The sequence below is a fragment of the Peromyscus californicus genome, unplaced genomic scaffold, assembly GCF_007827085.1.
Source record: "Peromyscus californicus insignis strain IS unplaced genomic scaffold, ASM782708v3 Scaffold_16__1_contigs__length_79575227, whole genome shotgun sequence".
Taxonomy (NCBI): Eukaryota; Metazoa; Chordata; class Mammalia; order Rodentia; family Cricetidae; genus Peromyscus; species Peromyscus californicus.
The window spans coordinates 13,430,435-13,445,956 of NW_026294458.1; the positions used below are offsets into that span (position 1 = coordinate 13,430,435).

At 39.6% G+C, this 15,522-nt stretch overlaps 1 protein-coding gene across 2 annotated transcripts in view; it reads right to left on the reverse strand.

The window, feature by feature from the left end:
* Sec22a (SEC22 homolog A, vesicle trafficking protein) overlaps window positions 1-15,522 on the reverse strand; it is a 60,042-nt gene that overhangs the window by 36,660 nt on the left and 7,860 nt on the right. For both annotated transcript variants that reach the window (XM_052740437.1, XM_052740436.1), the window contains exons 3-4: window positions 1,885-2,048; window positions 614-808 (exon numbers count right to left, since the gene is read on the reverse strand). In XM_052740437.1, coding sequence (XP_052596397.1) covers window positions 614-808; window positions 1,885-2,048 — 359 coding nt within the window. The remainder of the gene's footprint in view (window positions 1-613; window positions 809-1,884; window positions 2,049-15,522) is intronic.

Here is a 15,522-nt window from a genome sequence, read left to right on the forward strand (position 1 = left end):
AAAAACTTAGGCTAGAAGCATAGAAAGGACAGAAATGCCTTCTGCTTCAGCTGAGGGAGGTGACAGAACCCCAGACACACCAGTAGGCATTAATATGGAAGTAGACAATTGCTTAATCACAAGGCAATGTTTAACAAGTAGTCCAACAATGGCATACCATCCTTTTAGAAAATAGTGAGGTTTCCATTTTAAGGAAAAGTTTCATCCTGCCCCAACTGCTAAGCCTTGTGCACTTTCTGTGGGAGGGGAGATCTGAGTAGATAACTACTACAATTTTTGTAGTTTCTGTTACAGTCAAGACTCTTATACTAAAAATAGCCATTTGATATAATCTAAAGTACTTTTCAGGCCTATGAACATTTCTAGAAAAATGTTTACAAAGAAATCAAATGTTTTCTTAGCAAATAAACCTGAGATTGTCATTTGGAAGTAATTAACAGAACTGTCATATCTTCACTAGCCTACTTTATAACAACTGGGGAAATGGGTTGCTTTGAACTTCCTTATTCTCTCATGTAGTTGATTTAAACACTAGAATAAAGCAATTCATTTCCAAGAGTTCCTCTGTTATTTTTTTGAAAGTTAACAAAAATAATTAAGATCCAGAACTCACCAGAAGAAATCTTACCAGCACCTTTATAGTCAACAGAAAATGCAGATGTGACTCCATTGGCTGATCCCAGTTCACACATTGGGATTTGATAAGGGGGCCTCAGCTTGATTTCCATCTGCATGTCAGACAGATTTATTTTTGTTGAAAGAGACCTGGGATTATTATATCGCTGCTTGGTCCTCTGAATGAAGTTATCTATGTAAAATAAAAAATAAATTTCCTTGCAGTCATTTGTTAATTAAATCATTTGAGAGTGTGATGTTTAAGGTTATAAATTTTATAAAGTTTGTTATTCAAAACTATTCAATTTGTCAAGGGATTTCCAATATTATGTTTAACAGGTGGCTGTATCATGGAGTCATCAGTTTTACACTCTAAATATTAAACCCTAAAATGAAGTTACTACAGCCAGAGGCTACCTAAATATAGACTTCAGGAATTGCAGAAACAAAAAGAAAAAAGCTTTGCTTGTCAACCAAAGCCTTAATTTTTATATCCTTATCTCACAAAATATTCAATCTGTTACTAGCTGTAAGTACATACAAATTACACTATAAGCGATATGTTTTTATAAATCTGTTTTCTTGTTTACTTTTACACAATTAGATAGTATGTTCTGAAGAATAAGTGGAATCAATAAAAAAATTTCCTAAATATCTTCCATGCAGAATTTTATCTTTACTATTTCCCCTCTTTCTCTGTAAAGAAATCCATAACTTTGAACAGATTTTTCTGGTTGAGCAAACTACTGCCCACAGGCCAAATCTAAACTGCTGTTTTTGTAAATAAAGTTTTATTAGACAATAACTATGCTCATTCATTTATGTTTTGCCTGTGGCTGCTTTCAAGCTGCAATATCAGAGTTGAGTAGTTGTGGCAGAGACTAGAAGGTCCTTAAAACCTGAAATACGTACTCTGTGATCTTTTCCAGCAAGTATTTGCCAACCCCTGTTCTACATTAAGCAGACTATAAAAGATTAGCACATAAACACTAAACGGAGTCTGTGGCTTATAAACTTCTCATTGAGAATCTGTCCTCTGGGATTTGTTCTTTGGACTAATAATCACAATCTCCTTCATAGCTCAAACACATTTTTTTCCTAATAGACATCCAAATTAAGAACTATAGATTCTTTGCCACTTATTCTGTCAAAATCAAGGTTGTAGAAGTTTCTCTCCTACTTCCCAATATTAGATGATAAATTGTTTGACTGGAGACAGGATAATAAAAAGTACAGAAAAGAACAAAACAACACAAACCAGGCCCTTACCAAATTCAATGAAACAGTATGGTCTGACAGCAGTATTTGTCTTCATCATGTTATAAGTGGTAATAAACTCCTTCTGAAGCTCATCCAGGAAAGAGAAGGCCAGAACATTTGGGTAATTTTCAGTGCACAACATCATGTAGCTCACTCCCAGAGAGCTAATAAAACTACAGTGTAAAAAACATTGGGTTTAAAATTTCAAATTAAATCAAGGTAATTTGTTGCTTCACAAGACTGGTTCTATACACCATAAACTGCTGCTACAGTAGCAATGAAGATATTAACATTTATTATATATTCCAGCAACAACTTTAAAAGAACCAACATATAATACTATCTAAAGTTGTGGCTATGTAAGAAAGGGAGATACACTATACTTCTAGAATTCAGCTAGTCATCCTGGAGCAGAAAGCAAAGAACATACAAATATGTAAGCATCCAAGTAGCTTAAAGGCCAACCCTTTACAAAATCAGGAGGAAATTATACACTCAAGTCAAGAACTTCAGAAAACTCTGGTCAAAGTTATGGACACTAACTCTGGAAAGACACACAGAACTTAACATACAACCTCAGGGTGGTCACCACTCTCTTGAAGTCACCAATGACTCAAGAATCAAATTACAACATTGAGAGGGAAAGAAATCATATGTATCACTGGAGGGAAAGGAGGGATTTTTTCATTCATAACAAAGACAAATACATAAAAGAGAGAAAAAGGTGCAGGGCTTACAGCAAAATGCTAAGAACTGCCTAGTTGGAGGGGGAGTACTGGAATCAGAAGAACAAAACACCACCATTTTAGAGCCACCATAATAAAAACAGGATCAGGCAAAATGATCCTGCCTCTTAAATCGAGGAGGAAATGTTAAGGGGTACCAATATGTTTGCATGGCGTGCTTCTCAACCTTCCCAGTGCTGTGATCCTTTAATATAGTTCCTCACCTTGTGGTGACCCCCAACCATAAAAGAACTTTCATTGCTACCTCAGAACTGTAATTTTGCTACTGTTATGAATCATAATGTAAATATCTGTGTTTTCCCATAGTCTTAGGTGACCCCTATGAAAGGATCACTTGACAGCCCCCACAACTTCAGTCTTGACCCACAGGTTGAGAACCACTGCTTTAAGATGTTTTTCAATAGACCATTTCTTAGTTGCAAGAGGAAAGTCTATAGTAGAAACCAGAGCACATGCTGACCAAGTATTCTAATATCAGTAATGAGGGGCAGGAGGACATCATGCATCTCCACGTGTGACATCCTAAGGAAAGACATCACTTGTCAGTATTCCCACTAGGATGTATAACCTGAATCTAACAGTAATCTAATAGTAAAGAAACATCAAAATAGCCAACACTACATTTTTTACATAAGGAGGTATATTCTTTAAAAACAAAACAAAAAACCCTCAATGCTGTGAAAATGAAATAAAGATTATAGAAATGCTCCCAATCAAAGAAGTCTAAAGAGTCATGCCAACTAAATGTGATAATACCTAACCCTTGTCTGAATCCCGGACAGAGAGGGCTGAGCTGCCATAATGAATATTAAATGACAAAATAAGAAAGCAGGCAATATGTTACAGTAGCAATATTAAACTTACTCTAGCTGATATGGTATGCAGTCAAGTAAAAACCTATTTCCAATCTTAGAAAATATACTTTGGAATGGTTAAGAAGGCCTGAGCTGGGTATGTAGCTCAGTGGTAGAGCATTTGCCTAACATGAACAAGCCTTGGATTTGTTCTTCAGCATGCAGGCAGGGTAGGGAGGAGGAGGAGGAGGAGGAGGAGGAGGAGGAGGAAGAGGAGGAGGAAGAGGAGGAAGAGGAGGAGGAGGAGGAGGAGGAGGAGGAGGAGAAGGAGGAGGAGGAGGAGGAAATACCTGTTTCTCCCAAATGGTTCAGAAAAAAAATAAACAAAACACATAGGTAGGAAAATGTCAACAAAGCCAAGTATAGAAACACATATTATTAGGACTTCTCTTATTCATACAATTTTTGTAAGCTTGAAATTGTTTCTAAAGAATATGCTAAATGTGCTTGAAAACTTCTACTTTAAGCATGGAAACATTTAATTTAAATATGTTACACTGAAATAAAACTTTCTAAAATATAGCATATGCCTTTCTTCCATAATAAATAAGTGGTGAATGGACCACAAATTAACCATTTAATGAGTCACCTAAGTATCCTTTTATTGTACTGACCACATAGCTGGTCTGGACCAGGAGCAGTAAATCAACACAACATCCAGGCTATGGCTCCTACTTGTGTGCTACATCCTACTAATCACAGCAATCTGTATTGCCCACTTGATCCATACTAGTGCACTTTTTTCTCTAGTTCTGTAGATAAAGAATTTAAGATTTATTTGTGCGTGTGTGTGTGTGTGTGTGTGTGTGTGTGTGTGTGTGTGTGTGTGTGTGTTTAGTGTACAACCCTGTACATGCTCAGAGGCCAGAAGGTGTCAATGTCCTCCTTTACCACTTCCCATCTAGTCCTTTGAGACAGGGTCTTCTCCCTGAACCTGGGAAGTCAGCAAGCCCCAGCAATCCTCCTGTCTGCACCTTCTTGGAGCTGGGATTATAAGCATGTGCAGGACACCTGGTTTATTATGTGGGAGCTAGGATCCAAATGCTAGTCTTCATAGTTGTGTAGCAGCAAGCACTCTTAACTGGTAAGCCATCTCTCCAGCATCCAGAGCTTCTTTAACTTTGGAGTAAATATGCTAACATGGTTAAATTTAAAGGGCGGAGGGTAGTAAGACTGTGAATTGTTATTCTCCTTGTATTGCCTTCTCTGCCCACAGGTACTCAATTCTCCTCCCCTGAGGTAAGTCATGTTACTAATTCCCTCTGTATCTTTTAGAGTGGGAGATACAAGTAATAAAATTGTACTCAACTTATTCCAGGAACCTGAAACTGCTTTCTAAAATTCCACTTGATAGTCATTTTTGCAAAATTTCTAAAGCTTAACCCATTAGGACATAAAATTAATAAGTTATAACATTTTGTAAAAAAAAAAAAACAGAAGAGAAAAATCTGGAATATATATTGTTCCATGAAACATTTATTTCAGCTTTCTACACTTACATACATATGCTCACAAAAGTAACTATATCTCTTCTCAAGAATCATTAATTAAAAAAAAAGTATAGCTACAGCATATGGAATTTTTCTATAAATTAGTATTTTAGTCTAAGGTCAATTTTTTGTTGTTTTTGTTCTTTTGGGGCGGGGAGTAGGTACTGAAACAGGATCGCTATTAGCCCAAACTAGTCTTGAACGACTCTTGAACTTATTAGCTCAGGGTGGCTTCAGACTTCTGATCGTCCTGTCTCAGACTCCCAAGGGCTAGGACTACAGTTATGTGCTACCAAGCTAGTCTAAAATACAGTTTCTCAAGTGATTTTCTTGTCTCAAAATACATTCTGTCATTATAAAAATTTTTTGCCATGTCATTAGCATTTGAATGTACTCCACAATAGTTTGAAAAACTTGGACACAATTAGCAGTTGGCTTCCATCCATTCACAACTCCCAACTAGTGATACACAAGTTATTTCATTATTGTCCAATAATGTGACTGAAGATTTTGGACCACGTTTTCTGTGTTACATCAGGGTTTTGCTGTACCTCTACATTAACAGTTCAGTAAGCCACAGTCGCCTACCTCACAGTTTACGGCAAATCTTGTTTGTGCTAAATTTAACTGAAAGATTGAGTGAGAAATACAGAAAACCCTATTTTTTTAAGTATTATATGCTGGCATTTTCAGGAAGTCATCTACTTGTATAATACTCTCTGAAAAGGCTATAAACCATTCTACAATTGACTTCCACAGTAAATTTAGCCTTCTAATTCTTTATCTGAAATGAAAAACAGCTTCTTAACAGTACATGCCAGCTCTGTTAATTTATATTTGTAATAAGAATAATAATTGCTTTTTCCATTATTGTTGGGCCAGACGGATTCTTAGCATCTCACTGAAGACTACTTTTGAAACAGTCTAACATCACTACAAGCATGCTGCCTGAGCACACCCATCTGACTTAGTTCATGTTTTATATATAGACACTATGCCTTAAGGAAGGTAAGAGTAGCAACAGTAACAACATGCTGACTACTCTGCTGAATATTTTGCATAAATTTTTAATTCATCCTCACAATAAAAGGCTACTAACTAGGTCCATTCTGCAAATACAGAGCCTCAGAGAGGTCAAGTAATTTACCCAAGGCCCCACTATTAATAAGCAGAGCTGGTGCACCTGGGAACATGGTTGAATTGGTAGAGTACTTGTCTAGCCTAGGTAAAGCCCTGCGTTGGATCCCTAGCACAAACCAAGAGCTAGGGTAAACGGTTAATTCCAGAGCCGATAATCTTTTTACAACACACCAACTGCCATATTGTACAGATAGTAATTTTTTCATGTTTTTCTCAGATCAATCTGGGGTTTTTTCCCCAACTACATGAAGAACAATGAGACTTAAGGACTTCAGGACCTGCATAATATGTATATCCTGAGACCAGGAAGCCTTCCAGTTTTTCCACTTCATCTTCTGCTACTCTCTTCTTCCCTCTCTGCATCCCACAGAGGCCTATTTCATAGCTTCAAGTGTGCCACTTTACTCCCAGCCCCATCACTTCCATCCTGAGAAGCTTCCAGAACACTATCTTCTCCACTCTCCACGTACTCCAATTCTGCCCTGGCTAAAGCCCACTCACCTACTTGTTCTTAAAGGCCTTTGAAGAGTGCATGATCTAAAGCTGTGATTCTCAACCTGTGGGTCATGACCCCTTGGGGAGTCACATATCAGATATCCTATATACCAGATACTTACATAACAACACATAACAGTAGCAAAATTACAGTTGTGAAGTAGCAACAAAAATAATTTACAGTTGGGGGTCATCACAACATAAGGAACTGTATTAAAGGGTCATAGCACTAGGAAAGTTGAGAACCACTGATCTAAAGTGATCTCACCCTTGTGGTTTTAACATAGCAGCTGTTATTAATCATGAACTAGCCCAAGCTGCAAGTGTACATTTATGTATTTGCATTCTGCAATGTCATTTTCACTATGAGAGCACGGATGGTTTCTGTATTGCCCACCATTGTATTCTTAGCTCCTTGAATAATGGGTCTAGTACATAAGAGGTGCTCAAAAAATGAACAAATAAAGGACTGCCAAATAGGTACCATCCACTTGCTTATAGCCCAGAAGTATCTACACAAAGTAAAATCTCAATGAATCACTGACTAAAACACAGAAAAGAATACTATTTCACCTACTCTTCCAGTCACTGTTCTGTTTCAGGTCAATTAATCTTTAACATATCCTGAAGCTAGAGATGTCTCCGAGGTCACTGAAGGTGATGCTGAAGGTGTGGTACTCTGGAGAGTATCCACAGATGGTACCCAAATTTGTGGTGATGTCTCCACTCTCTTTATCATTGTTACCACATATGCATGTTTGCACTGCCAATGGACATAGTCTCTTTTCTCTAATTTAAGCATAATGGTTTTTGTTTGTTTTTAGACAGGTTGTCCTATATTCCAGGCTATCCTCACACTCTTATGTAGCTGAGAATAACTTTGAACTTCTGATCTTTCTGCCTCTACCTCCTTGAGCACCTGGTTTATGTGGTGTTGAGGATCAAATCTAGAGCTTCAGCTACACCCACAGTACACTGAGTTTTGGTGTCCTGGATCTCACTCTGTAGCCCAGGCTGGCCTCAATCTCACAGAGATCCACCTGGCTCTGCCTCCCGAGTGCTGGGATTAAAGGTGTGTGCCACCACCACCTGGCAAGTATAATTTTTTAAAGACTTATTTGTGTATGTATGTGTCTGTATGGTCTATGTACATGTGTTCAGGTGTGCATGTCTATGCACAAAGAGGCCAAAAAAGGGAGTCATTTCCCTAAGAATTAGAGTTACAGGTACTTTGGGGATGCCTGACTTATATGTAGGTGCTAGGATCCAAACTCTGGTCCTCATGACTGTGTAGTAGTGCCATCTCTCCAGTCCCCAATGAGTATAATTTTTTAATTACCAATTTCCTTCCTACTTTACTCAATGCCCACCCCACCACTACCGCCTCAGCCCTGGCTGTCCTGGAACTCACAGAGATCCTCCTGCTACTGACTCTTCCCATCCCCACCCCCCAGTGCTAGGATTAAAAGCACATGCCACCATGCCCAGCTCTGTTTTTTGAGACAAAATCTTGAAATCCTTTTGTAACCCAGGCTGATCATGTACACAAGGCCTTCTGGACTTAAGCCTCCTGATCTGGGATGACAAGTATAAGCCACCATGCCCTGTCAATTTTTGTTTTTAGATTTATTTATTATGCATACAGTGTTCTACCTGTATGTATGCCTGCACACCAGAAGAGGGCACCAAGTCTCGTTATAAATGGTTGTGAGCCACCATGTGGCTGCTGGGAATTGAACTCAGGACCTTTGGAAAAGCAAGCAGCCAGCAGCCTGTGCTCTTAACCTCTGAACCATCTCTCCAGCACCCTGCCAATTTTTTTTTAAAGATTTTATTTAATATGTATGAGTGTTTTGCCTGCATGTATGTATGTCCATCATGTGTGTGTGTGTGCTTACCACAGGGGTCAGAAGAAGGCATCAGATCCCCTGGAACAGGAGTTATGGGGGGTGGTGAGCTACCATGTGGCATCTCTTAACTGCTAAGCCATCTCTCCAGTTCCCTCCAATTTTCTTTTTTAAAAGTTGTGAGTTATGGGGGGTGGTGAGCTACCATGTGGCGTCTCTTAACTGCTAAGCCATCTCTCCAGTTCCCTCCAATTTTCTTTTTTAAAAGTTGTGATTCACCGGGCGATGGTGGCACACGCCTTTAATCCCAGCACTCAGGAAGCAGAGCCAGGTGGATCTCTGTGAGTTCGAGGCCAGCCTTGTCTACAGAGTGAGTTCCAGGAAAGGCGCAAAGTTACACATAGAAAGCCTGTCTTGAAAAACCAAAAAAAAAAAAAAAAAAAAAAGTTGTGATTCCTTTCTGTTTCTGGGCTTTAGTTCCAATGAAGTTGGCATTTCTAGCCATTGCCTTTCTTCTGGCCAAGAAACTTATCCAAATTTCAATACATCTTTGGTCTCCTCCTTCATATAGGAACTTAGTCCTTTAAGGATCAAGCGTATCATGAGTGAGACTGAAAGATGTCCAACTCCTAGACAAGGGTTCTACCCTTTCTCATCACCTTGTTAAAAAGCTAATTCTAATGTATGTCACCATAAGTGACTCCTGAAAGTTCAACAAAATGAATGAGTGGGTTTGGACAAAGAACTTTTCCTGATATCTAATTTAACATACAATGTGTCAAAGAAACTTTACAAATAACCAATTAAATACTGGCTCATTAAAATAATTCTGGCCTGTTGCACTAAATGATACACAGTAAAAGCAATGATGTTCCTCTCAGCAGATCACAGAACACCTGTAGTCTAACTTGTTACTATAAAATGCTTAATGTCAAAAACAAGGTTCTTGACTGTCAAGAGTTTGCAATACAATTAACAAAGATTTACTTGAAAAATAATGATTTAACACACACAGCATAGCATGCTAAATGACAAAATATATAGCAAACTATTTTTAAATGACATCATGATTAATTTTTATATTATATATATAAAATTTTCATTATTTCATTATTTCCATTCGTCAATTATGCCATCACACACAGAGATTCTGCTTATCCTTTGTAACCACATCTCCCAGCTATTTATAGATATCCTGGGTGCAAAAAAAGCTCTCCCATAGCATGTACTCTCTGTTAAAGTTGCTAAGTATTAGAAAAAAATAGAACTTTTCACAAAAATTTTACTAAAATAAAGTGTATCAACTTTTAAATATTAAATGAAAAGATTTAACACTATGAAAGCAAGCCTACCTTATGTTCACTGCTGGTATGTTTAATAGGACCTGTTGTCCTAGAAATACAAAATAAATTAAAAACAAAAGACTGCTATCAGCGGGACAGCGTGGAAAGAGAACTCACTGAGGGTCTGCCACATACAGCACTGTACCAAGAACTTCCTATTTCTTATCCTTCTCTTACAAAGGCCAGCCTTCAATTATTCACTAATGAGCAGCCAAATCATGAATTAAAACAGTCCATGAATAAAGACCTATTTTAGCCTTTAATTGTAGCCTCATTAAATACAAAATGTTTATTCATGTGCAGTATACCAAACGATGTCAACTTAGAAAGAGAAAGGAGTTTTTGAGAGTTTTAAGGAGCCAAACTGATCCCATTGTCAGAGCTCTGAATATTATTTTCCCACAGAAACTATACTAGAAGAGGAATGTGCTTCCCAGGCCAGATCAACATATGTGGTCCTGAAAGCTACCCGTTTGCCTAATAAACAGCAGAAAAGTAATGTGATGCTAGCAATAGGCAAACAGAGAAGTAGGTTGGACTAGCCATCTCCTCTCAGGTGGCTTGGTAGCTTTACAGTTGCATTCCCTGCAAACTCCTCCCTCCTACACTCCTCATCTTGAAATCTGACGGGACAATGAGGAAGGCTTCACACATACTCTTTATTTCTCAACAATAAAAAAGTAGTACTTCACTTCTTTTAACCTGGTTAATTTCTCTCTCCATAAAAAGCTAAAAGATTAGGAAAATTGGGAATGCATGTGGTCACAAAAGGAAATAAGGAAAAGGCGTAAATCCTCTTATCAGAGAACACGTGGATCATGAAGTCAAAAGGCAAGGCTGTGGTTCTGATCTACTGTCATTGGCTTTATACTTGAGGGGAATGTCTTTCCATCCAAGTCTCACTTGTCACACTGGAAAAGTGATAGGACTGTTAATGGCTATCTACCTGCAACCCTCCTTCCCTTCCCTAAAGGGAAGACTTCTAGCCTGCCGTACGTTATATGCGGTCTTGGTTAAGCTACGTATGTGTAAGGAAATAAATGTGAGCAGGCCAACTGTGAGTGCTCCTCCTCCCTGACCACAATGACTGGTCCAGAAAAAGTCCTGCTCCTGACATGGAGGGAGGCAGGTGCTCAGCTCCACTGAACAGGCCTTCAACTCTTGCAAAGTGGTTCCCAGTCTCCCAGTGGAGAACAGAAAATCTGCAGAAGAGTGAATCATGAGGCAGCGCCTGACAAGCCAGCTCTCACCACACACGCTGCTTTCGTTTAAACTGATGTGAGTTGTGAGACTGCACCCACAATGGAGAAGCACTCCACTTACCAGGCATGCACAGAGCGGCTGCAAAGTTCAGTGATACCATTAAGTAAAGTGCCTGCTAATTGCAGGTGGTAAATAACTAGGCTATTGTTCAAGCTCCAATTCCTGTAATCAGAAAATATCACCAAAGAGTGAAAGGAAAGCCCTGCTACTGACTGAAACTAACAGACAGGAGGCCTAAAAGAGCATTTTTAGTTGAAAGTAGTTTAGGGAGAAAGAAATACAAACCCAGCATCCCCAGACAAGGAGAGGACCTACAAGGCCCGCAGCCTCGCTGACTTCAAATGGACACCAGGGAAAGAACTAAGGAATTCCATTGCTCCATTCAAATTCACAATGGGAATGACTGGCCCCCACAGGATAGCTGCCTTTTCCTAAGATCAGTGTCTCAGAATTAAGAGAGATCTCACAGACACAACCTGATTCTTAACTCCAGAGCCAACCACAGAGTTTTAAGGCCTCACAGGACACAATTTAATTTTCATGATTGCGTTAGCCATTTTTAAAGTAATAAAGTAAGTTCATTCATTAGCTATTTATTACTGCATGAGGGAAGTATATTGTTTAATCTATGAAACAACAGGTCCTTAAAAATTACTAGAATTCCACTGTGGGATGCGAACCACACAACTGGACACTCTCAGACTCCTCCCTGGACTGCCCAATCACCAAGACCAACCAAGAAGGTTTCTTCAAAGCTAAACAACCCTTTTGGAGAAAACAGACTTATATCCATGGCTGGGAACACTGTAAATTCCTGAATTATTTGCCATAATCAGTGTCACTGTCAACTTGACACACCTGGGCAGGGGGAACCTCAACTGAGGCACTGCCTTCATCAGACGGGCCATCCCTAAGCAGGTGATCCCGGCCCTGTGAAAACGGACAGCTGACCACGGTCCTGGGAGAAGCCAGTAAGCAGCGCTCCTTCTGGTTCTTGACTCTGCCCCCACTGGAGTTCCTGCCCTGGCTTCCCCAGTAATGGGCTGTGATCACAAAGTGTGAGGCAAACATACCCTCTCCTCCCCAGGCTGTCTCTGATCATGGTGTTTATCACAGCAACAGAAAGCAGACTAAGGCACCTCTCACGTTAGCTGCTGCTATGACAGGTACAAGGCACTGCACTAATGCAGCCGTACTCCCGAGGAATGTGCTTTACCAGCAAAATGGCCTTCAGGCCACTGCAGTCACGGGAAAGAAACCCATCGTTTCCCTATACAGAGAGGGAGAGACTGAAAAGAGCTCTCTTAATTTGAAACATTACTATCTTGTATTTCCCCTCCAAACTCTGGTCTTTTCTGCCAGCTCAACGAGCCGTCAATATGAGGAACTAAGTGGCTTAGCCGAAACTCATAACTCAGTTACTCTGACACTCAATTTCTACACAGGTTTGAAAAGCTTATACTAAAAGATGAAAATGTAAAATAGGTTAGGCTGGGCTGGAGAGGTGGCTCTATGGTTAGGAACGTGTACTACTTGCAGAGGGTCTGAGTTCTGTTCCAAGCACCACATCAGGTGGCTTCATGACAGCCTGAAACTCCAACCCCCAGGGATCTGGCCCCCTCTTCAGGACTCCAAAGGTACCTGCACTCACATGTACACAAATCCACATGTATACAGCATCCCCCCCACACACACACATTCAATTAAAAATAAGTATATATTTAAAATGGATTAGGCTGTGGTGGGTCACCCCAATGAGTTATGATCCAATTAAAAAGAGCAAATTAGAGAACTTAATATTTCACTGGTGAAAAAGAGGAGTTGAACAAGTTCTACGTGCAACCTGTGAAGACGGCGAGAACGTTAGGGAAATGAGAGACTAGTAATGGGGAAGAAGGGGCTCAAAACAAGCAGGCTGTAAGCTGGGCTTGACAGGAAGACAGATACTTAGCATGGCCAGGACAAAGAAGGGCACCTGGTGGCAGCTTCCGGCTGTGTGCCATATCACTACTGCAGAGCCCTCAGGTTTCATCCAACTCACGGCAGGGAGAAAAGAAGGTCAGGAAAAAAAAAATTTAAGTCAAGTAGTGCAAATAAATTGCCAATTTACATCAGACTGAGTTCACTGCCACATACTGTGAACACCTAACAGTCTAAAACCCAACCAATAGGACCTCTTATTAATGAGGGAAAATATATGTCGTCAGGTTCTTCTCTGCAACTACAGCTAAAAGTTCTGTTCTCCAACCCTTTTTTAAAGCTTGCCTACAAAAACAACATGCAGAATGTTTTTTATGCCTGGTTACCAAAGTTACATAATCTATGCAATTACATATATCTGAACCATATTTTTGGATCAGGCCAGATTGGACCACTATTGACTTATCCCACTTTTAACCTCTGACATAAAACATTTTGTTTTGCCAGGCACAGTGTGCGAACCTGTAATTCTAGCACTCAGGAGGCAGAGATGGGAGGACCATCACAAATTTAAAGCCAGCTAAGGCACACAGTAAGATACTGTCTGAAAAACAAAAATCATGTGCTGGTAAGATGGCTCAGCAGTCAAAGGCACTTGGCTCCAAACCTGACGACCTGAGTTAGATCCCTGAAACACTCATGGAAGAAGATGAGCGCCACCTCCCAACAGCTGTACCTTTAAATGTGGGGTGGGGTATGTCATGGTGTGCAGCAGTGAACATACCATGTATGTGCACACACATTCACAAAGTAAATACAAAAGCAAAATTTAAAGCCAAAATTCAACCAATCTGAAAAAAGAAATTTCCTATCATGTCATTTCCTTATACCAAGAAGTATAAGAAAAAAGTCACCAAAAGCTCACCACTATGGCTACTTGAGGAATGCTAGCCAAATGCTGCCCCTTTTATGAGCATTAGTTCTCAGGAACAGGAAAACTGAATCCAGACTGAGTCTGCTGACTGACTCTCCCACCTTGCCTTAGACACAAGGAATTCAGAACAGTACTTGCAGGTCTGTTCGAACAAATGCACGGGCTACGTGCTTGCGTCTCCAGAAAGTGTTACCTCTGTTTTTTAGTCTCCAAAATCTACTCCTTTCCTCTGATTCCTTCATTTATCCTCCTGAATTAATGTATATGAAAATTGCCCGAATCCTTTGTATATAATAAGATAGGGTTAAAATAAATGATATAAATCTGAAATTCATAAGTAAATAGAATTGGGACATAGTAAAAATTTAGTGCATTTATATTGCTTTTAAGAAAATACAGCAAAACAAAAACAAAAAAAATTGGTTTTAATGCCAGGTAGTTACCAATATTAACGTATACTTCAAGCCAGTCTCCAATAACTTTGACATGCCCATACCACCACCTAACAACAAATGGAACTGAGAATGACAGAGAGCATTTAAAAAACCTGCTGCCTAAATGCTTCAATGTTTTAAGTCCTTGTCTTCACCTAAGTAGAAGTAGGCTAAACCACCATTTTAGATACAACTTAACCACTATCATCAATATGTTATTTTCTAGGTAAATTCTCAAACTCCAATTAAATGTAACATCTCATTATTTTACAGTTACTAATTAATCCAAGTCACTGTGGACATTCTCTAAAGTTCTATTCTGGCCCTCTCTAAATTTAGTGGGCATTTCTGCCCTCAAAATTTGAACTGTATCTCTGTGAATGGTTCTAAAATCCCTATCATCCCTTCCACTAGATTGTCTCAACTGGAAAGATCTCATGAAAGCCAGGTATGGTGGCGCACACCTTTAATCCCAGCACTGGGGAGGCAGAGTCAGGCAGATCTCTGAGTTCTAGGCCAGGCTGGTCTACAGAATGAGTTCAAGGCTAGCCAGGACGACACTGTGAGATCCTGTCTCAAAGGAAAAAAAAAAAATCACATGGGACTTCATCATCTCTCCTCCTTATATCCTAAACAATCCTTCTCCAAGGACTGCTCAGTTCTGAGGACACTATTGTTCTGTTTGATTCCGAAGCTTCATCTCTGGTATTCCACCTCAGCACTCAGCAGGCTTGACCATTTTTTACTTGTCACTTTCCTTCTCATCTGTACGTTTATTGTCCTACTTCACACTGTAAATTAAGTTGACCTCCCTGCCTTCTCTCTCTCAAACTTCTGTCTTACTCCATGTTCTAAGGTCTTCAGTTTTGCTTTGTTGTTTCTGAGTGTTTTGTTTGCTTGTTTATTTTGTTTTGTTTTTTGAGCCAGAGTCTCACTATGTAGTCCTGGCTGGCCTGGAACTTACACATCTGCTTGCCTCTGCTTCCTGAGTGCAGGGAGTGAAGACATGCCACTTCCCACTCCCTCTGTTTGCTTGTTTTTCAATCAAGTGACTTTCTTCATTCAAACCCATAGCAGTAACCTGCAACCTGCTGTATCAAAATAACTTCCCTCAATCTGAACTTCAGGACAGTCCAGGATCTGGTCCCACACTGGATATCAAACTTGTCTCACAGCTACCT